Genomic DNA, 23,488 nt, shown 5'->3' on the forward strand with positions numbered 1-23,488 from the left:
GTGAAACAGTTTGCTTGGCCAATACCGAATTACAGAGCGCTGAGTTTGCTGTAAAATAAGCAGTTTAAGGAGTTTTGAAGGAGACTAGGAGAAGATGGATGTCCCGAGCAGGCGAGCCAGCATAATGGCATGATCAGATTGTGGGAATACGCAGGCACGATGCTGCCTGCAAAACGAAGTACAGTTAGCCCAAAGGCCTCCTCCATTTTCCCTACGACATTCCGTCCAACACTTTACCCAGCTTTGCTGCCTATCCATGGATGCATTCAAGGCCCTAGAACTGCTCGCGCTACTCCAGGTGTGGCTGTACCAAAGCTGAGTGCAGCAGGATAATCACCTCTTTTGTCTGAATGGTTGAACACAGGGTTTGGTGCATCCCAGGATGGGGTTTGCCCTCCTGGCTGCCCAGGCTCTCCCTGCTGGCTCACACTGAGCTGCTGCTGACCAGCACTCCCAGATCCATTTCTGCAGGACTGGTCTCCAGCCACTCCTCTCCCAGTTTATGCTCGTGCCCAGCATTACTCTGTCCCAGGTACAGAATCTGGCATTTGCTAAATTTCTTGCCACTGACTGCTCAGTGCTCCAGTCAATCCACATCCTTTTTCAAGGCCTCTCATCCTTCAAGAGAGTCGACAGCATCTGTCAGTTTAGTAACATCAGGAGATTTGCTAATGGTGCATTCACCCCCTGCAGCATTATATAAATACGTTGAACTCTAGAACTGAGCCCAGAGGAACACCACTGGTGACCCATCACCAGCCAGATGCAGTCTCACTGACTGCACCCTCCAGCCATTTCTTCACCCAGCACACTGTGAACCTCCTTATCCCACAGTTCAACAGCTTGTCCAGAAGGATGCTGTGAGGGGTAGTATTAAAAGCATGATCCAGAACAAGTACTTCCACTGCCTTCTCTTTGTCCTCTCTAGGTGGGTGACCTTATGATAGAAAGATATTAAAATTAGTTAAACAGGACTTTCCCTTTGTGAAGCCAAGTCAATGGGTCATTAATCACACTTGTGTGGAGCACAAATGAATGAGCTTCTTGATAGATACGAGACATTCATAGTTGAAAACACTGGGCTGACAGGAGCTGATCCTGAATGGGAGCCTGACTGACATTTCAGAAAAAAAATAAGCTGATCGAAATGTCTGAAGTGGAAAGAATCCGTAGTTCTCAGAGCAATTGAAAATTATTTCCATGTGATGAATTTCAACCTTTCTGTTTTAAGTTGGCATGATAAAATGCATGATGTACTTTTCTTTGTGTGGTGTTTAGTTGCTTGTAGCATATTAATTGTCTACACGTGACTGATTTCTCATTTTGGCATTGCCATTCAGATTGTTTTTGCATTTTTAACATTGTCATTTGCCTGTGTTGTCACACTACCTGTTTTTATGCACTGTTATTTGCCTAAAATTCATAAGGAACATCAACAAAGTAGTTCCTGAGAAAATTGCTCTGTATTTTTGGAGCCATAACTGATAAAATAGCAACTTACTGCTTTCCCTGCTGCTGGTATGGACTTGGTGGGCAGCAGCAAACCTTACCTTGCTTTCTGTGCAGATCAGATGAGTGTCAGATTCTGCTTTGCTTCTTGAGTAGCAGTGACAGACAGTTCTGAGCCAAATGATGGAACACCAACAAGTTGATTTTGTTACATGCTTTTATGTCTGTAATGTGACAATGAAAATGCATAATGGTCAGTGATAGATCACACCTGGGTATAATATGAAATTCTTACAAAAGGTAGGAAAGGCTTTAGAATAATATTTTCCAGAACCTATTTGCTGAAGTTTTAGAATAATGATGTAGAAGCCTTTGAGCAAAATAAAGTTGAAAAAGGTGGGGGGGAGGGGATAAAGCAAGGTCTTACAGGAGATAAATTGAATATTCATGTTTAGTTTTTTACCTAGTACAAGACCATTACATTATTCAATAAAATTTAAAAAGCAGTAGATCTAAATTTGGATGAGAAAGTAATTGTATTTAGTTGATTTGTGTAACTGAACATAAGAGGGGCAAAAACTTAATGGAATTCAAAAATACTAATTTTTCAAATGATGAGAAGAGAGCTGTAATAATACCATCGAACAAGTGAGAAGTGAATGAATCTCTAGGTGTTTAGAAGATTAAAAAAAAATGCAAAAAACCAACCCAAAACAAAGAAACAGAGCCTTAATCTGGATCCACAACTTTTATATATCTGTGTGAAAACAAAGCAATCTCATCTTTGGAGTAGTGTGATTTAGCAAAGGCACCTACTGTTCTCTGGTACAGTCCCATAACAATGTGACTTTGTCTTTTGTGCATCATCCTGGGGCCATGATAGTCATAGAAAACCTTCTAACAGTAGCTCACTTGGGGTTTTTCTCTTACAGAAAACAGAAGTAATTGAAGAAGCTTTTCCTGGGTAAGTGTAATACTGCTTTATTTGTGGAAGGTTTTATGTGTAAATGTATTTTTCTACTTGTTTCACTGGGTACTGCTAATAACTAATGTTCTTGTTTGCATTAGGATGTTTATGGACACTCCTGAAGATGAGAGAACCAAACTGATCAGCTGCCTGGGAGCTTTTAGACAGTTCTGGAGCAGTCTTTCCCAGGTTAACATTTGATTTCTGCTTATGTCTTTGTACTTTATGTACTTTTTTAATATAAGGATACCTTTTCTAGTAGACAAACACTTAAGCTGTAAGGTCTGTGTCTAGTCATTCAGAATCTGGTTTCAGACATGGCATAGTAAAGAATATAGGAAGACTTTGCATGAAAAGAAAGGTAATTTGGATATTTGTAAGGTTAAATAGTTATTTGGCAGAGGTTGGTGTGCAGTGCAAATAAAAATAAGCAAATAGAAGTGTAACAGTAAAGAAATAAACAATAAAAGGTAGTTTCTTACAGAATTTTTGATACAAGTGAATAAGTAGGTAAAAGAGAAAAAAATAAGATGGTTGAGAAGTTAAAAAAATCACCTTTCAAAAGCGAGATACCTTCAGACACTGCTCCATAATTGGAGGCCTATTCATCTTTATTTTCACTGAATTTGATTATAACTGTGAAAGGGAAAAATAATGTAGAACAGTTCTATTTTACTTTAGTCTGTGATAACTTGTGAAAACAAAAGTTGACTATAGAAATCAGTGGTTAAGCTAGGAAATATTTCCTCTACTGGACAACTGAATTCAACTTCTGCTGGACAAGTGACCTTTATTAAAATAAGATCAAAATACTTGTAGGAAAAACTATAGGTTGGGCAACTGGATCACTTCTACTGATTTATAGTCCTGTTCTTGTGTTAGTTTCATTTTTTCATGGGAGGATACTGTATGAATTTTATAGTTTGTTTCACTACCTGTAAATACATTCTTTCTCCCCCTGTTGTTTTTTCAGGAGTCCCATGAACAGTGTGTCCAGTGGATTGTAAGATTCATACATAGCCAACATAGTCCTAAAAGAATTTCTTTTCTTTATGACTGCCTAGCAATGGCAGTAGAAACTGGACTTTTGCCACCTAGGTGAGCCATGTTGGAGTAATTTATTAGCTATATGGAAGATGTTATATTGGAGGTATTTTTGCAATGACATTGTACTGTTACTGCTGGAAAACACGTGCTTATTATCTGCCATTCATTCTTGCATTGTCTTCTTCTGCTAGGATGGTGTGTGAATCTCTGATAAACTCCGATACACTCGAGTGGGAAAGGACTCAGCTGTGGGCATTAACATTCAAATTGGTTCGGAAGATTATTGGAGGTGTAGACTACAAGGTCTCTTCCACTCATTCCTTTCTCTTTGCAAAGACATGTTATTTGCTACCTTTGTTTTTATGGTTTTATCTAAGAGACATCCAATTTTCTTGAAGTCTTCTTTTCTTACAAAAGAAAATTCAGTGAGCACTTTTAATGCTTTTTTGAACTTTAACCTAAGAGATAATTTTGTGTTTACAGTGTAACTCTTCAGACACTTTTCTGTTACAGTCCCTTTCCTCCATTTTCAGTTACAAGCTAAATAACTCTAATACAGTTGCAGAAGTGCTAAACCCTGGAAAATAAAAACTATCAAGCATTAAGGCTGGAATGCTGTCATCTGCTTTACCTCTGTTGCTACACAGCAGAAAATCTCCTGAAAGCTGAGTCCTTGGCATGGTACAGCCTCAACAGAAGGAGTAGGAGACCATGTGTGTCTTGCAGAGAATCACCTCACTGCATTGTTGATGATGTTAGAGCAGAAAACACAAAATACAACATTGTGCACTGGTCAGGCTCCAAAAGGCTTTGTAGGTTGGATGTCTCTGGATGCACATCAAATTACCAACAGTTACTTCCTCTTCTGGAGCATATTAAGACTGAGACATTCCATAAGGAATTTAATGTAATTAGTGTTAAATTTTAATTTATTCAGTATTAATAGTCTCAGTAGCAGTTTGTCGTCTGACACTTAGCAGCAAGAACTAATTTTTCTGTCAAAATATTGTCTGAGCATCTTGATTGTGTAATCTTTCTCCCAGAAATAAAGAATATCTAGCAACATTAATTTCATGTGCTTTCTTTCAGGGTGTGCGTGATCTGCTGAAAGTGATCCTAGAGAAAATCCTAACAATTCCAAACACTGTGAGCTCAGCTGTTGTACAGCAGCTTTTAGCAGCAAGAGAGGTAACTATATGGATTTTATACTGCTATAGAGGAAGATAGGCCTCATTCTCTTGTTACAAGTGAGTTTCTGATGGTTGGGATAGCTCTGGTTGTTGGTATAGTTCAACAGGAAAGTCTTACACTTTGTGTTCAAATTCTTTACTGCAATTGCAGTTTATGCAGTAAACAAAGTGCTTTTGTGGGATATTGTAAGTAAGTGATAAAATCCCTAATAAGAGAGTCAGGCCCAATATTTATATATTATATAAATATTTTATATATTATAATAAATATAAATTATATATTACAATAAATATATTATAACAAATTTTAATATATTATATAATATATCCTATACATCCTAAGGTAAGATGTATAGGATATAATAACAATTAATAGTTTTTCCTTAGTGAATAAAAATAGTAATTTTTTTCTGTACTTCATGGCCAGACATAGAGGTGTGGTCTTAAGACTCAAATAGTCTAACTTATGCTTGTACAATTAAAAACAGGTTTGAGAATTATTGAAATATTTTTATCAGAATACAACTTAAGAAAAAGTATTTTCTTGTATCTGTTTTAGTGGGCTGTCTCAGACTATTAGACAGATTACACATTCATTTACCCTATCCAGGGTCTTTTACACTGATGTATTTTTTTATTTATAGGTGGTAGCCTACATCTTGGAAAGAAATGCTTGTTTGCTGCCTGCCTACTTTGCAGTCACAGAAATCAGAAAACTATATCCTGAAGGAAAACTTCCCCACTGGGTAATGATATGATATACAATAATGTACCCGGAATTTTGTTGCACACAGCACCTATATTTTAAAACAAAGTTCATGTGAAAATTTAAAATCTGCAGATTTTCTTCAAAAGCTTTGTGTTTAGTCACATAAATGAAGATACAAGCTTGATGTGATTGCAGCAGCAGCTCCCTGTGTTCTTGCATAAAACTTAGGACATAATTTTGACCTATGGTCTGATGTTCAAAACTTTTGAAGCACTGAATTGTTGTTGAATACGTTTGCAAATGCAGGTCGTGCATACCTACCACTGTGTGCTTTCTCTATAGCTTCAGGATAAGAAAAATCACTTTAAATAACTGACTAGGGTTTTCTCTGTTTAAACTCAGTTATGCAGAGATATTTGGGGCTCTGGTGGAATGAAAATTGTCATTGTTTCCAAAAAATAACATAATATTGATCCAGTTTTTAATTTTGCGTTCTGTTAAAATATCTACGTTTGGAAAAGGGTAAAATCCCAACTCCCCTGTACTACTGGGAAAATTGTTACTGTCTTTTGAGAGAAGATTTAAAGTAGATTGTATTAATTTGGGTCGTTTTTCTATGTGGAATTGGTATTCAGCAGCAGAGATTTGTTGTGAACAGAAATTATAGTTCATTTTAAATAATCTGTTTCTAAGTGTTATGCATTCAAATAACATAGTTTGCATAGGAGACACTTCTTGTATAAACTCCTGCTTGAGTGCAAATGGGGAAGAGTTCTTCCTGCGCCTCCTTGCTAATGCCACAGTTTTCATTTTGTAGTTTTGTGTTCCAGATGATTTTTCCAACTGTTTGAAATAGGAAGCTATTATTTTAGTCAATTTCTGCATATTTTATTAAAGTCCATACATGTATATATTTTTAAGTCTTAAATATTCCTTATTAATATCTGGAACTTAAACCTTAATTTTTTTCTCCTCTTCTCATCCAGTTACTAGGTAATTTAGTATCAGATTTTGTGGATACCTTCAGACCTACAGCAAGAATAAATTCTATTTGTGGTAAGACAATGACTTAATGAATGACTTTAAAATGAATTAATTTATTTTGAACTGTTTTTTTCCTAGAACCTCTTGGGACCTATATCAACTAAGCAAAATAATTCAGATCTTATGTTTCTTCTAGTACCTCTGCCCTTGTTAGTTTGTTCTCAGACTTGGTTCCTTTCAGTTTTTGTTTTGACAGGGAAAATTCACTGATGAGATCAAAATAATTCTTTCTACCTGCTGGTAGGAAGTGTGCTAGTTGTTACATGGTCATATGGTTTGTAACTATGGGTCACTAGTAGAGAAAGGAAATTGTAGGTTTTCTGTGCCCAAGTTAATACATATCCACTGGGATGTTAGTATTGAAATGTTTTGACTTCAGTTTCATTGGAGCTTTTGTAGCTGCTCAGCCTCTTCTCTGTTGTTGCTGGCTTCTGGGTGAACATTTCCTAGTTCAGATGGGTACTCTTCTACTTTTCTGTGAAAGAAATGCTCATCTTCATTTATTGTTAGAAATCTGGTGATCAAAATTTGGCTTTGTTTTAATATGATTCCTGCTACATTTTTCTTCAAAAGATAAAAATGTCTTTTGTTTGCTTTGAGTAGTTTAATAAGAGCTGCGTTAGTTGCATTAGTTCTGAGCAAGGTTTATTGTGATGGAGCTTTTTTAGTGCAGAGATTAAAAATGTAAATTCATCTGTAATGCTCCCAAAGCATTTTGTTTCAGAAGCATCAGAAGTATTGAAAGTGTGGCATAGCTTTTATTTATATGGCTGACAGGGATCACATTTTGTTTTTCCAAGTGTTGTATGTGTAGATTACTTGTATAGACAAAGTTGAAGGGAAGAAACAAATATTTATTTACTTCTTGTTTTATCTGATAAAAATATGGCCAGTTTGGATAATAGACGTCATGGAATTTCAGCTGGAGAGAGGTCAAAATTGAGGCACCTAAATTTAGATGCTGACATACAGGTTTGCTTGGGGCTCAGTTCAGATGCTTATCTTTAAGCAACTAAAATAAAGGCTAGTTGTTTAATCTACACTGACTAACAAGTGTAAATTTAGCATACCAAGCACACTTCATGTGTTCTGGTCTCACTGGGCTATGCTGACTGAATTGACTGGATCTTCATTGACTTTAATTGGAATACACACACTTGTGTTTGACTGCTTTACTAAATGCAATCTTGCCCATAGAGTCAATGAAGGGAAGTTGAAAGACTAGATTGTGCTTAGGTTATAAGGCTGTTTTCTTTGTGTAAAGGGTCAGTCTGCCAAAATCAAATCCCTAGGTCAAGCAATGGCAGGGGAACAATATTCTGGTAATATCTAAGATATTAGATATTACTTATAGATTGATATTTGCAAAAACTTTTATTTTGGAGGTACCCGATGTCAATAAATGGAGACTTTACTGCATAGATATTTTATTAGCTGAAAGTTGGTTAGAAAAATAAAATCAATTTGAAGCAATCCTTGTGGTAAAACCTTTAAACAGTGGAAATTAAAGGAGAGCATAAAAGTGGCCGAGGCCATTTTTTGCATCAAAATGATTAGGCAGTGGGCCAGTTTCATTAAATTCTCCAGTTGAGAATTTATGTTTCATTGCATATAGGTCGCTGCAGTCTCCTTCCTGTGGTAAATAACTCTGGTGCCATGTGTAACTCATGGAAGCTGGATCCTACAACCCTCCGTTTTCCTTTGAAAGGTCTCTTACCATATGATAAGGTACGCCTTATTAAACTTCTTAAACCTGTTATATTCAGTAAAACAAAATTTCTATGTCATTAAAGTGGGGAAAATTTTCAACTGTGACTATCTGTTCCAATTAGGCTAACTTTGAAGGTGTAGATGTTTAATATTTCAGTGATTTCAAGCTATATACAGAGGACTTGGAAAGTAGTGTTTGGTATAACTGCTGTCCAGGTTGTTGAAGAACTTCAGATATAATTTAATGTTCTTTGTGGGTGTGTGCATGTGAGAGAGCAAGTGAGAGCAGAGAATTGATTGGAAAATTGGCTAGATGGAAGAGAATGGGAAAGTAATTTCTTCTTTTCTGTGCTCTTCATTATTCCACAGGAAAGATAATCTACAATTCAAACTTAAAGTTTGCATATTTAAACTTTAAACTCTGAATGTGAAGTAGTGATGTATTGAAAGAATTTAAAGGATCAGGACAAAAATCCATGTTGTCCTGCATCCCATTCCCCATACCCTAGATGTCTAAGAAAGGAAATCCAGTATGTCTAGTGCCATGTATAGTGCTTGTAATCTACAGCCATTATAATTTTGTGTGTTTCCTGACACAGATGTGGTTTCTCTGTGTTTAGTAAACCTTCATCTCCCAAATACTTGTTCAGACTCTTCTTGAGCCCCTGTAAGCTTTTAGTATTCTCAACATTCCTTTGACAAGTAATGTCACATTTCAGCTTCATGTTGCATGAGGAATCAGCTCCTTCTGTTTGTTTTGAACCCAACTCCAGCTAACATTTTTATTCAAAATGATTCAGGTTGTGGGAAGATGCAATGAGCAGTTGTTTCATATCTGATTTCTTCACATCAGTCCTGATTTTTATGCATTTTCCTGCATTTCCTCAGTTGTCTTACCTTGTTTCCTTTGAGTTCAAAGCTGTTCCAAGAAGTGTACTGTCCTTCTCTTGGATGAAGAATGTTCTACTTGGACTTCATAAAATCTGCCACTTCTTAAGAACTATGATTATCTCCTCACTTCTTTTAGTTACCAGAGAGGAAGACAATTTCCCAGATGATACATACCTGCATAAATTAAATATTCATTCTTACATTGTTTATTCAGTTAAATGTAAGCTCAGTATTAAACATAACCTTGAGGGAATATATGTTTGTATGTGATTCCTTGTTTCTTTTTCAAGGATCTGTTTGAGCCACAGACTGCTTTGTTGAGATATGTGCTGGAGCAACCGTATTCAAGGGATATGGTCTGCAATATGCTAGGTCTGAATAAGCAGGTACTGTACTGTGCTGTAACATGTGATTTAATTCTGCATAGAATCTGCACTATTCTTTTTCTCTTTTCTTTGCTATAGCTAACTAAGCAAAACAGTTTAGGTACAAAGAGTGATTATTTTTTTATGAGATCATATTAGGTTAATTGGACACTGTTATTCCTATCATTTGTATATTGCTTTACGAATGTTAAATTGAAAAGTAGAGATTTAAAATATGATTTTTTTTTGCATTGCTTTTTTTTCCTATAAGGCCAGCCTCAAGTACACCTTTGACAGACAGTAGGAGACTGGTTGTTGTTCGTTGGTTTTTAAAGCATTGTTGTACTCTGTTGTATTGGAATGTTATAGTACTAGAATAGTTGGAAGCTGGGGTTTGTTTTGTTACTTTTTTTTTTTTTTGAAACTTTAGAATGGGGGGCTTAGTCTGACTTGGGGATCCTTGAGGCTGGCCTCATAGTCACTGTTTTGTCTTTTCTTTTTTTCTTCCTTTATTTTTGTTCTGTCCTGTCTTGTCCTGCCCATCCTCCAATGCTCTAGACCTTGAACATTGCTCAGGTATGTTCACAACCTTACTGTTGTATTGTGACTAACGATACGCTGGCCGCTTTGTAGCCACTGATTCCAGGTAGAGAATACATGTACAGTCAGGGCTTGAAATTGGCAGGACCATTAGTCAAGGGCAAATTTTCACTACAATTCTCTAGAGATACAAGGGATATAGCATAAAGCTGACAGTCAGTGGTCCTTTGATACTAACATTTTTTCTTGGAATGGACTGCTACCACTTCCCTTACCAGTCATAACTTCAACTTTGCTGGAATTTTCAGATGAGGAGAGATTTTTAGTTCAAAATTTCTTTCCTTAATCTGGTGGAAAAAAACATCCACTGGACTTAATTTTAAAAATATAAGGCTAAATACATAATTTAAAAAAAGAAAGGTTTACTAGTGGAATTTTCTTATCATTAGGAAGCTTCTGTAAAGAACTTCCCAACAGGCAATTATAATATTCTCCAATCTAGGTGAAAGAAGAGTAGTGCAGAATACTGCACAAAAAGTAGTTCCTTAAAATTTTAACTACTTGTTTAAATGAATAAACACCTGAGCAAGTCAACCAAGTGGACTTCTGCTTGAAATTTTAAATTATGGGTGTTATAGTTTATCCCTCATTACACTAATAATTGCCACACCTACTTTAAAAAAACAGTGTTTTAAGATTTATAAAATAGCGTTGCTGTTTGCAATACTATAGTGAAGGTTGTGTCAGTGTTTCCATTTAAGAAACTTTTTTCAGGTTTGTAACTTGACTATAAAATTTACATGATCCTGAAACCTTGTGTACATTTCCCAATGTAATGGAATACCCCAGTGCATTTTCTGAACTGGGACAATGTTTTTGAATGCACAGATTCCTACATCTTGGCTAACAGTACTCTGTGTTGTATATAATGATCTTTTGTACCTGAGACTTAAAGCAGCTGAAATGTTAAACCTTGGAATTGAGCTGCAAGGTTTACTGTTTAAATGAGTAGTATTTGTTTGTCTTTCTGTGTCTGCATTGAGTTGATAAACGAAATTATTCTTCTATCCATCTTGTAGCTGGTAAATAATACAAGATACAGACAAAAATTATGTTGAACCCATTTTATTCTCCTAACTATGGATGGTATGTTCTTTCATGTAAAAAAATATCATGTTAAAAATGCTGGGTTTTAACTCCTACTTCACCGTCCTCTAAAAGTAATTGAAGAAATAAAATGTATTAAATTATACTTTTAAAATTTGTTTGCTAGTATAGGAATTCCTACACAAAGTTTCATCCTGGCGTGAACTTTTATGGCCAAGCAACAAACATGAAGAATGTAGCTTATAAAGGAAATGCTGACAGAACATGAACTATAGCTGTGCTACTACAGTTACACCAGCATAAAGATGTTGAAAATTTGTGAGTTGAAAATATGTGAGTTGAAAATACAGATATAGAGGTGGGTGGTACAGTGGTATAAAACAGGAAATATGTTCCATTTAAACATTATTATACTTTGCATAAAACTGTGGAAAACATTGAAATTTTACTTGTTTTTAGGTACAAATTACCTTTGTGTTACATTTCAATTTGTTAATGTAGCCACCTGACAAAAATAGTAGCATGCTTTTCAGAAATTGTATAACTATATCAATGCTTTCAGTAAAATGGCTGATATTGTTGTATTTTATTATTAGAGAAATTACTTGCAGAAATTGAACTGTCACTATAATAGAAGACACTTAGAAATGCAAATAGTGCCAAGTTTGTTTCAGATTAAGTACAGAAACACCTCAACGCAATGATCATTATTTATTTATGATCATTAATTATTTATGTGGAGTTGCTTGTATGCCCTGTCAACTATTTACACAGATCCAGTTGCAGGATTGGAGCCTTCATTTGAATCTTTTGGCATCACAATCTAGGTATGGTTCAGCCAGATTTGTCCTAGTTCTTGAAGATGAACAACGAAATTTTGTGGTTCAGTCTTAACTAAGCAGATCTGTGTTAGAAAACCATTCACTCAAGCCATCTCTGAGTTGTGTAAAAAATACACAAATCCAGCTCTCCTGTTAACCTTGCAGGGAGAAAAATGAAGGTAAAATATTGTATGTTTAAAGATTCATGCATTCCTTTCAGGATTCTAAGTTTTCTTGTGGGATGAGGTTTTCCAATAACCTTATCAAGGATATGGTTTTAAGTCCAAATGTAATAATCTAGACTTCAAAATGTTTCTTTGTCGGTGTCTGGGGACTCTGAGCTTTTGCTACTGTGTACTTCTGTGTGGGACAGTACATACTCTCGTATATCTGTTTGAATTGGTCTATAGGGAGTAGAGATTTAAATTGTATTTTATCCTGTATATTATTGTCATGGTTAGCAGTTGAAGTCTTATCTTATGGGTCTTTTTGCAACCTAAATGACTCAATAATTCTATGTCAATTTATATTCTCCTGCTAGCTGAGGTGTCAATTTCAATTCTTAGTTATTTTTTTAAATAATTTTTTGAACCATATAACAATTAGGTTTTTTTGGAAAATGATTAACAGTTCAGAGTGTCATAGTGCACTGATACAACATTAAGATTTGCTTTAGGGATCTTATGGTTGTTTCTTAAAACAGGACTAAAGTAATGTCTTAAGAACATGAACTCTCTTTGGAGGTTTTGATTTATATCTTTACCTTCTCTGTATATGCAGTCTTGTATGAAGAATATAGCATCTTGTTGCAGTCCTCTAATCAATCAAAAACTATTATTTTGGGGAATATTTGAGAGAGGAAGTAATTTTTGGATGTCTTGTTTCTGTAATGTAAAAGTGTTTAATTAGCAGCTGTTGAATTAATGATTTGCTCTTTAAATAGTGTATTTGGCTGGTCACCTTTTAAACCAGCAATGGTGATCTGCAGCTTATCTATGCCTTACTCTGTGCAAGTGAATGTGTAGTTGTGTTCTCTGCTAGCTACAAACCAGGATAATTAGCATGGGGAAGCTGTTGTAAGCAGAGCTGTTAAGTGAAAGGAGTTATATAATGCAATATTTAAAAATTGACTTTCACTTTTATTTTTAAAATTCTGGTTGATGCTGGGATCTTACTATCCAATTTAACTGGTGATAATGTGGCAAAGTATTTAGTTTAAGGGGGGTGATTATTTTCTATAGGTTTCTGATTGTAAGGGTGTGCATTGAGAACACTCCAGTATATGTTCCTTGTATAAGTATAAAACTCCTTTTTTTTAATGAGGGAAACTTGAGAATGGCTGCCAAACTTGGGAGAGATAATAGAATCAAGTATAATATAAACAATAAGCTTTAAGGTTTTGTGTCCTCATAGCACACAGTTTTTGAAAATGCAAGTGTGGGAGTAGTTCTGTCATGTTTTAACTACTTTAGGCCTTTTGAATTGGACTTTTGGAGACACCATTTACTTTTGTAGGGATCTTGGCCTCTGTGATTTGGTCTTCTGAGTCTATTTCTGAAGTGTAGATATCTACTAAATGTTGTTTGTTTAAAATACTGAAAAGCTATCATAGCCATCAGCCAGCCTTACTAACTCCTTAAAATATTTTTCTTTATGGAAATACTTTTAATGCTAGCCATGCCCCTGCCCCACCCTTTGATACCCACCCTGTCTCTACATCCCAAAACAGGAAGGAATTAAAAATTCAAACCCGAATTAGAACAACAAGCCACCATCCAACTGAAGCTCTGATCCACTTAAAGAAATACCACGAGTCCATTAGAGGGCTGGCCTCAAGAAATTGTAGTGTCAAGTTGTCGTGGAAGCACATTTTCTCCCTCCTATTTCTTCATGGTTTAATAATGTTTTCAATAAAATTATGTATTTTCAGATCTTTAAATGTTATTCTCATAACAAAATGGAGAATGTATATGTACAACCAAATTGTGAAAATTAGAGTCATATTTACTTAAGGAGAAAAAGTACAGTGATCTTGAATGCTACATTTTTTCATATGTAATCCAGAACAGCATTTGGAGGTTTTTTGTTGTTTGTTTTTGTTTTACTTAAACTGTGCCAAAACATGAATTCCTACTTATTTATGAGGGTAATCAGCTCTCACCTATAATTTTATTCATCTCGGTTTATACTGAGCTTTTCTTTCACTTAGGAGCAATTAATAAAATAAGGGCCCAATTCTGCAAATTCCTGTGCAGCACAGTATTTTATTTTCAAGAGTTCCGAAACTACAGATATAAAACCTTCGCAGAAATGTATATTCACTGAAAATGCAGAAAAGAAAAATTGCCAGAAAATTAAATTAATGAGGCTAGAATGCCATGTACTGCTATTTTTCTGATTGAAGATTGTTTTTAACACAATGAAAGTGTGGTTTTCAGAATTAGCTTGAATTCATTTTTTTAATTTCCTGGCTCTTTTCCCAGTCTTAGCATTATTTGGAATAGCAAAAATTCCTACTGGAAATTCTGGCTCTCTTTTTAACAGTAATATTTTTCCTGTTGTATTCTTGAATAACTTTATTCCAAATTAATATAGCCTAACATGGTTAGGTTTTTAGACATTAACCCAGTGCTTAGCAAACTCTTAAATTTCAAGCCCTGTACATAGTAGTTTTGCATGCTGGATTATCAACTAGTCTGTAGTGTTGTCTGTTGCACCCTGCTCTGCTTCATAATTAGTTGCTTTGGGAGGGGGCAAAAAAGGAGCCACAAAAGCCCCAAGGTGTTCTGAAGGGATGGTGCCAATACTGCTCTCTGTAACCTGTACTGTGGTTGGTCTGTGATAATGACATTGCTGACTGGGAGAAGAGGTATCATCGGTGCTTTCTGTCTTAGCTAGAGGTTTGTGTTAAGCATGCTTCAAGAAAGCACAGCTGGGATTGTAGCTTTCTGCAGTTTTGAGCTGGCAAAGAGCATGCAACAGGGGATGCTGTTCACTGTATTTTGTCAACTTTTCCAATTCTTGCATTCTAATTTTAATTGAAAAGAATCTCTTTTTTTTCATAGCTAAAGAGTACCATCAATGAAGGTAGAACAAGCATCTCCTTTCAGCATCTCTCTTTACTTTTATTATATCTTTATATTAGCCTTCTGTTAGGCTGCCTGGCTAGTAAGTCTAAGAATTCATCTAAGGCATCCCTGAAATGTTTTATGAGTATTGGGGTGATCTTTTAAAACTTTTTTACATACACCTTTTTGCCTCTAGAAAGGGATGGTGCATTTTCATGATTAGTGTTTGAGCAGCTCAGTTCCTTTTGTTTTGTATCATAAAGTAATAATTTTTTCTTTAAGGCTGCATTATGTTACAGGCATGAGGCCAAATCAAAAAATGAATAAATGTGACCATTCCTGAGTACAGATTGCATTGAAACAAACAGGTTAGATTATTTCCAAGGTGCTAATACTTTCTGAGATAAGTTAAATTCTCCATGGGATTTTTTCCTTAGTTATAGTACGTTAAATGAGTGTAACAATACAGATACAGGATAACAGCAAAAAGCTGTTGCACTGAAGATCTTGTAACATGTGACATTATACTTGGTAGTGTTGAACTGCAGATTTATAATCTGAGTTCCAAATTACTGCTAGTGGACCTACTTTATATACATCTGTACTAACAGTATATATCTGAATATATAATGCATTCCTTATTTGATCATTATTAAAAATCATCAGAGATGGTGTGTATTTAAAATTATTTCTGGGTTTGCATAGCTCAGTGTGAAAACTGTGGCATTCTAACATCCAACAGGCTCCTCCCTCTGATGTGTAATTTTGTTCTATTTACAGTATGTAGACCACAGCAGTGATTAATTCTCAAGCTTTTTTGATGTTGTAACCTGTGGTGCTATGTCAATAGGACACCATCTAGTTATAGGGGTATTAACCAGATGTGAATTCTGCCGCTAGTTGCAGGCAGTAGGTGAACCCAATATGAGAGTGAAAAAGAGAATAGTCATCGAATACCTTCATCATGTATTGGGATGCTTGTCTGAATTTGATGGTATAATTGATACATTTTCTTTATGGTGATCCCTACTTTTGAAATGGACTTAATGGAGAAAAGAAGGAATGAAAAAAAAAAAAACAAACCAGCAAAAAACCTCAAACCAAATAAAAGAACCCCTACATGTGTGTTTAAAGAATGGACTTTGTTTTCTGTGAGTGTGCGATCAGAGAAATAATTTGGCCTGAATATTCTATGAAACAGCAAAAAAAAAAAAAAACCCAGATGTTATCTGTGTGTTAATGATCTGTGTTTTGGAACTGAGTAGGGGAATTATAGAATATATGATAAAATGTAAAAAATCATTGTGACCTGTAACATAGTGCAGCTTTAATATACTGGCTTATCCTTAACTTAAGTTCAGACTTCATCTCATGCTTCCCAGCCTTCTGTCAAAATACTGTACTGTAACTGCAACTCTGCAAGTTCTAGAGTTAATGGCAAGGCTTTTGGAATACTGTATCTGATCTCTGCCTTACAGCACAAGCAACGTTGCCCTGTGCTGGAGGACCAGCTGGTGGATCTTGTGGTGTATGCCATGGAACGGTCTGAAACTGAAGAGAAGTTTGATGATGGTGGAACCAGTCAGCTTCTGTGGCAGCATCTCTCCAGCCAGCTCATTTTCTTTGTGCTCTTTCAGTTTGCAAGTTTTCCTCATATGGTCCTGTCACTCCATCAAAAGGTAAATTGTTTGTATCGCACCCACATGGTAAGAGGGATTAAAAAGCAAAACCAGTATTTTTTTTAAAAGTGTCACTCATCCCTGCAAGAAGTACTTTATGTGTAAGAATTAGTTAAGTTTTTAATCACTCTTCTCTCTAGAAGTCAAATTCTCAAGTTACGGTGCTGTGAGCTAGGTGTGTTTTTAGTGTATTCAGTTACAGGATGTTGCATTTTATTTGGATTCAAAGTCTGCTAATAACTAGAATAAAGAGATAAGCTGGCATAATTCAGAAGATCTAAGTACTGTGCTGTTGCATGCATCCAGTTTACAAACAAATTTTTAACAGAGTGAATGCCCTGTTCTGTTTGTGGACTAAAAAACTTGCTGTGTAGGAACTCACTGTCTAATCAATCTACTCAAGCAATCAAAGGTAATTCTTCCAATTATGGTGATACTGGCAATCACAGTCCCAAGTTATTATTACTTCCTAGTAATAATTCTATTTGAACTGATACGAGTATTTGCCCTTTTTCTCTGGTGCTCAGGGTTATGGTTCTAAGGGTGGTGATGCCAGTCCTCCAGAGCTCTTTGCTGAGGGAGCTGTATGCTGTTGATGGTAGGGTGAGGACGTTTTCTCCTTGCTGTAGGATCAGCTTGTGACTATTTAGATGCAGTTTCCAACATGCACAACACATTGCTCCATCTACATTTGTCTACAGTTCCGTGTTGTGTTCCACTTCTGATGGATTGTAGTTCTCTGCTGTCTTTGTTTTCCCTGAAATTAATTTTACCAGGGCTGTATTCCTGTAATTACTGTTAATAAAACATTGCAACAATAGGCATTATACAACACAATTGTACAAATCTATATAAAACTACAGCAAGTAAGATAAGAGTAGCATATTAGTTATTAGAGAGTTTCTGTTACAGATAAAGAAGTTAATTAACAAAAAACAGGTGAGTCCGGATGAAGCAAACCAAAGTTGTTCTGGCTCAGGGACTTCCTTTGTAGGAGTTTATAAAACCTGTGGCCTGATGCTAGCAATGGCAATACTGTACTTCACTACAGGGCTACAAGGTGACAATTTAAGACCAATATTTAAATGTTGCTAGTTTTTCAAAGCAGTGATCCTCAGGAGTTAAATGCATTTTAAGTCTTACCATTAATTGTTGTGGTCCTCACATAGTCCGTTCATGTATTACAATTAATGTACCTATTTCTCTTCTTTCTGAAAATGATGTATGTTTCTGCCTAAGTTCAGCTATAAAATTCTCTGCTGAAACTGTTTTAGTCTGCACTTCTAGTTTCATGAGAATCTTTGCAGTGATTTTTCTTCTGCATGCAGTATTTGTCTGTTACTGAGTGTTCTTGACAGTTGGCAGGCCGTGGTCTCATTAAGGGGAGAGACCACCTCATGTGGGTGCTACTCCAGTTCATCTCTGGCAGCATCCAGAAGAATGCACTGGCTGACTTCCTCCCAGTTATGAAGCTGTTTGACCTCCTGTATCCTGAGAAAGAAGTAAGTCTCTGATATTAAAAGGTTTTGTTTTTTTTTAATTCAACTTGGGACCTTCACATGTCAATACTACTATCCTTCTTGAGTCACTGTTAGAACAGCGTGCTACATAGCTGGGAGATGTTTCATACATTTTTTGGAGGATCCATGTAACCACATTTGTTTTCAAGGGCAAGAAAGACTTGTGTTAACTCCTCTCTTCCTTGGCTTTGGTTTGACTAAGGTTTTGAGTTTATTAAAGCACTGAGGAGACTGTAAAGGAATAATATGTAATTCTGTTGTTACATCTGGGCTGAAACAGAATACTATTTTAAATTCATTTTGCAGGAGCAGATCAAATCATATCCATGCTTTGTACATTCCTCTAGAATTAAAGTTCTTGAGGAAGGGGCACTTAGACAAAGTTCTTAAACTTTAATTCTGGCAGCATTGTCAGTGTGAAGTCCTGATTGCTTACTCTAATCATAGTGCTTTTTACTTTGGGTGAATGGATAGAAAACTACAGGTATGTGATGTATCAAACTCATATGTAACAATTTTTCCCCCTGCTACATTAGTTTTGACCCACAGAAATTCTTCAGTACAATTTGTGTCAGAAGATTTCAATTGCTTTTGTCAGCATCAGATATGGGAAGAGGAATAGGACTGCTTACTTCAGCTGTAGTGATGGCTCTAAGTTACACTTATTCAAAGTCTTTGTTTGACTAGTGATTTTTAAGTGCTTGTGAAACTGAATCCTAGGAAGCATTTTTTAAGATTCAGTTTCACAAGCACTTAAAATGTTATCTCTGGATGCTGCTCTTAAAAGAATCTGCCTTGCAATCCTGTTGATGGTGTATTGGTGCTGTCTCACTTGGACTGTCGCTGGTCTTTGTGCAGCAGTAACTGTATCAAAAAGAAAGAAATGTGGATGTTGGCAAAAGGTGAGAGCTGGAGTTCCTTTTCCAATGGCAGTACTGTAGCTAAGTCTGGATACAAAACTTTTTAATTTTGGGTTGTATCTGTACCCTTTCATGAGAAGTGTATTAATGTTTGAGGTTTAGCTGATGTTGCTGAACAATTCAGATTTTTCAGGAAATATTGTTGAACCGCTGAATACCTACTATGGAAGCAGATACAATAACTGGTTTCTGAATAATGTGTAAGTGTGAGGCTGAGAGAAAAAGCATATGCTTTGTAACTATGTATGTCTGGAAACTGTATACTCTTAAGCATGAATTTCCTTTTGCCAGGGTCTTACACAATTTCTTAAAATTACTGAAAACCCGATCTTGTGAATACCGGCTATCTAAATTGGTTTTCTGCACATTTGTCCATGTGGTATGTCACATTGATGTGTTCTTTCTTTAGTATATTCCTGTACCTGACATTAACAAACCCCAGTCAACTCATGCTTTTGCAATGACCTGCATTTGGATTCATCTGAACCGGAAGGCCCATAGTGACAACTCCAAGTTGCAGATTCCCATTCCTCATTCTCTTAAGCTTCACCATGAGTGAGTGTGGGGGTTTTGTTATGTTTTGATTTATATTTAGGCATAATGAAATTGGCAGTTCCAAGCCTGTATTCAGAATGCATTGTGTGATGGGATGCTGTATAGAGGTTATCAGTAGAGTGACTTCAAAGTCATTCAGAAAGACAGAGCTCAAACTTAAAATATTTCATAAAAAGTGAAATGTTGTTATCCAGCTAGCAGAAATTATATATTTTATATCAGATAATCAGTCTTTATTACTGATAGAGAATCTGAGAGTAAATTGACAATTTTGTTTTGTTACACTGTGGTTTGGAAAGTGTGGATAAGCAGTACATTGGGTTAAGTTTATGTCTGGAAAGGTGATTTTTAACTGTATTTTTTCCTGAGTTGTTTCTCCAATGTAGAAAAATTGTAACACAGTGAAACTGTGGCATAAGAAGCAGTTGTTTTGATGTAGTGCAATTAATAACTATTTTGATTTTTTCTACTATTTTATAATGGGTTTTATAACTGAGATTGGTGTAGTTGTATTCCTGGAATGCATGTGTATTCTTCTTTCTGCTTAATGTTTAATCTTTATGGCACACAGGTTTTTGCAACAGAGCTTAAGGAATAAAAGCTTACAGATGAATGACTACAAAATTGCCTTGTTGTGCAATGCTTACTCAACCAATTCAGAGTGTTTCACTTTGCCAATGGGTGTGCTAGTAGAGACTATTTATGGAAATGGCAACATGAGGACACCTCTTCCAGGGACTAATTGCATGGCATCAGGGTCTATCACCCCATTGCCAATGAACCTCTTGGACTCACTCACAGTTCATGCCAAAATGAGGTACAGTATATGCAGCTTGCTTTTCCTTTTTAACTCATAAATCTGTATGTAGCTAATTATCATCAGAAAGGCTTCCTGTGGCTGGACATGTCATATATAGATCTATTAATTTACTTTAAAAATGTGTTAAATTTCAAGTTCCTGTTTTTGATTCAGAAACACTTTCTCTCTTTCCTCAGTCTGATTCACAGCATAGCTACAAGGGTAATTAAGCTGGCTCATGCAAAATCTAGTGTGGCCTTGGCTCCTGCTCTTGTGGAAACCTACAGTCGCCTGTTGGTTTATATGGAAATAGAATCCTTGGGCATCAAAGGCTTTATCAGTAAGAAAGAAAACCTTTTTCCCCCTTTTTTTCTGTTAGGTAGTATTTGTTTAATGGAAACTGGAGGCTGTAATAAAATTGAAAATATAATGATGCAACATGTATAAATTAGTTTAATATAAAAAAACCTGAAAGTTGTCCTAGTGCTGCAGTAAATTCCAGACTAGTTGTGCTGCTGCCACTTTATGCCATCACTTGTATTGCTGGGACCTTTCCAGTTGTGCTGTGTTGTGTAAAAAAGTTCTTAATGGAAAAGCGTGAGCCAAGTTACTTTGAGACACACAGGATGCATAATTGCTCTTGTTAAAATAATTTGCATGTCTGCTGTAGGTGTATATTCAAAAGATTATTAAGCTGTATTCATTTACAGCATCTTCAGGCAGCACTTGCACGTATGCTCTTTAGAGGTAATACAGTTTTCAAAACAAATGTCTGTGACTTATAGCCTAATAAAACCAGTGTACTCTGTAGTTATATTTCAAGGTGTGGTTCAGTTGTAAAACTTACCTTTCAAACTTCTTTTCCATAAGGTCAGCTCCTGCCAACAGTGTTCAAATCTCACGCGTGGGGAATTTTGCATACTCTGCTGGAAATGTTTAGCTATCGGATGCATCACATCCAGCCTCATTACAGAGTCCAGCTCCTCAGCCATCTTCATTCCTTGGCTGCTGTGCCACAAACTAATCAGAACCAGCTCCATCTCTGGTGAGTGATGTTTGCCATATTTGTCCATAAACTCAGATTCCTTCTTCTTCTTCTTGTAGAAAGCTTCATGAGAGCTGTTTAAATGGCACTTCCCAGTCTTACTTCTGTGACTGACTTGTTCTGGGGTGTCTCAGCAGGGCGTGTTTCAGCAGTACTTTTCATCAGTTGGATGTTAATAGTAGTGCTCTGCAGAGATGCATGAGGTAGTGTCTTGCACACATGTGGCAGCAGTGTCATGAGTCAGCACACAGGACAGTTCTTGGACAGAACTGTCATATCCAAGAAGTGCTTCTTGCATGGTAGATAAAGGGCAATGCCTGCTACTTTTAATCAGTGCTTGGCTTGTCTGCCAGTGAGAATGTGCTTACTTCCTTCTGTAGAGGAAGATTAATTCCATTACAAGAGTTAAGTTGGTTTCACTTAATTTTTATGTAAGTTTGATTTTCAGTCAGGTCAGAGGGTTAATCTGGTTCACTCTGCATCTGAAAAAGAGTTTCTGCAAAGCAATGGTGACTGTACGTGCACCTGAGTGGAGTCCCTCCGATGGTGTGTGTCATGATAGCCTAAAACAGTGGCTAATTTGAATACAAGAAAGGTGGCAAAGCTGGTTAGAGAAGGTCTAGAGAGGTTATGCAGGTAATTCCAGGCAAAAGCTTTGAGTTTACCTTACTGTTAACAAAGTTGAAGAGCATGAGATTCAGTTTCTATGTAGAATCTGGGGCTTGTTGTCAAAAAGTTGGGAAAAATAGTGTGCATTGACTCTTAGAGTACAATAAATCTTGTGGGAGTATGTGAGACAGAGTAACTTCATTATTACCAGTTCATATAGACAAAATCTAATTATACAGTAAATTCGTAGATTCATAGAATGGTTTGGGTTGGAAGGGACCTTAAAGTTCATCTAGTTCCTACTCTTTTGTTGTGGGCAGGGACACCTTCCACTGGATCAGGCTTCTCAATTTCACAGGCCAAATTGAAATTGCCTAGTTGCTTATCCTTTACCAAGCTTAAAGAAAACATTAACACAAGTTTCTCCTTAAATTCAAGGCCTTGATGTCTTTATTGACCTCAATCTTGTTTTGTCACTTCATCTGTAAAATACAGATGTTCATAAATTTTATTCAGCACTGCATTGCAACTAGAATAAACTAAACTATGGCTTTGGCATTTCAAAGACAATATTATAAAAATCCTTCCAATGACTTCAAACTACCTGGTGTGAAAAGTGCTTCCAACTAAAGCACTGGAAATTAAAGTACTTTTAATCAAAAGTTATACTTCCTCAGCTTCCTAATTTCTTTAATAAGGACAATTTAGTGCTGTCTACTTGAAGATGGTAGTTAGCTTTGAAGCTTCCTATGTATTATTCATGCCGTTTTATTTTGGTTTTGCATATATTTATTTATATTATCTTCTTTAGATGAAGATGTGCAAAAAATAATAAGGGGACACTAAATTGGAGATACTTGAGGCTCTTTATCAGGGTCTCTGCACTTGGAATTTTTGCTAAATCTACTTTTGAGTGCTTTATTTGAAAATAAGATGCTGAAATAGTTGATAAATGTATTAAACAGTAGAAAAAGTGAACTTTTCAAAAGGTTAAGAACATAATTTTTAAAACAAAATGTTTCTGTATTATTTGTAATACAGAAATGGAGTAAATGGAGGGAAAAAGTAGGTATTTTTGGAATCCTGGAAGCATCAGCATAAGTATTACTTGCTAACTGGACTGTTTCCTTCTTTCAGTGTTGAGAGTACTGCTCTAAGGCTAATCACAGCTTTGGGCAGTTCGGAAGTCCAACCGCAGTTCACACGCTTCCTCAATGATCCCAAAACAGTTCTTTCAGCAGAATCAGAAGAACTCAACAGGGCTTTGATCTTAACTCTGGCAAGGGCAACACATGTGACAGGTAATAGCAGTACATCCCAGTAAAAGCTGTAGTCAAGCTATTTCTCTAAAGTACTGTTCAAAAGAGTGTCATGGTAGTGACCTAGTCATAAAACATATCCCATGCACTTCTGGTTTTGAAAAAAAGTGTAATTTTAATTTCTAACTATTTGT

General features: G+C 36.0%; 1 protein-coding gene across 1 annotated transcript in view; it reads left to right on the forward strand.

The window, feature by feature from the left end:
* The window catches only part of MED23 (mediator complex subunit 23), a 37,911-nt gene that overhangs the window by 393 nt on the left and 14,030 nt on the right, over positions 1 to 23,488 (forward strand). Inside the window, 17 exon segments of the mRNA XM_036404536.2 lie at positions 2,382 to 2,413; positions 2,518 to 2,605; positions 3,390 to 3,514; positions 3,655 to 3,766; positions 4,553 to 4,651; positions 5,298 to 5,399; positions 6,349 to 6,418; positions 8,022 to 8,134; positions 9,298 to 9,393; positions 9,931 to 9,948; positions 16,387 to 16,587; positions 17,946 to 18,089; positions 19,437 to 19,582; positions 20,154 to 20,399; positions 20,579 to 20,721; positions 21,252 to 21,426; positions 23,173 to 23,336. Coding sequence (XP_036260429.1) covers positions 2,382 to 2,413; positions 2,518 to 2,605; positions 3,390 to 3,514; positions 3,655 to 3,766; positions 4,553 to 4,651; positions 5,298 to 5,399; positions 6,349 to 6,418; positions 8,022 to 8,134; positions 9,298 to 9,393; positions 9,931 to 9,948; positions 16,387 to 16,587; positions 17,946 to 18,089; positions 19,437 to 19,582; positions 20,154 to 20,399; positions 20,579 to 20,721; positions 21,252 to 21,426; positions 23,173 to 23,336 — 2,074 coding nt within the window.

The sequence above is a fragment of the Molothrus ater genome, chromosome 3, assembly GCF_012460135.2.
Source record: "Molothrus ater isolate BHLD 08-10-18 breed brown headed cowbird chromosome 3, BPBGC_Mater_1.1, whole genome shotgun sequence".
NCBI lineage: Eukaryota > Metazoa > Chordata > Aves > Passeriformes > Icteridae > Molothrus > Molothrus ater.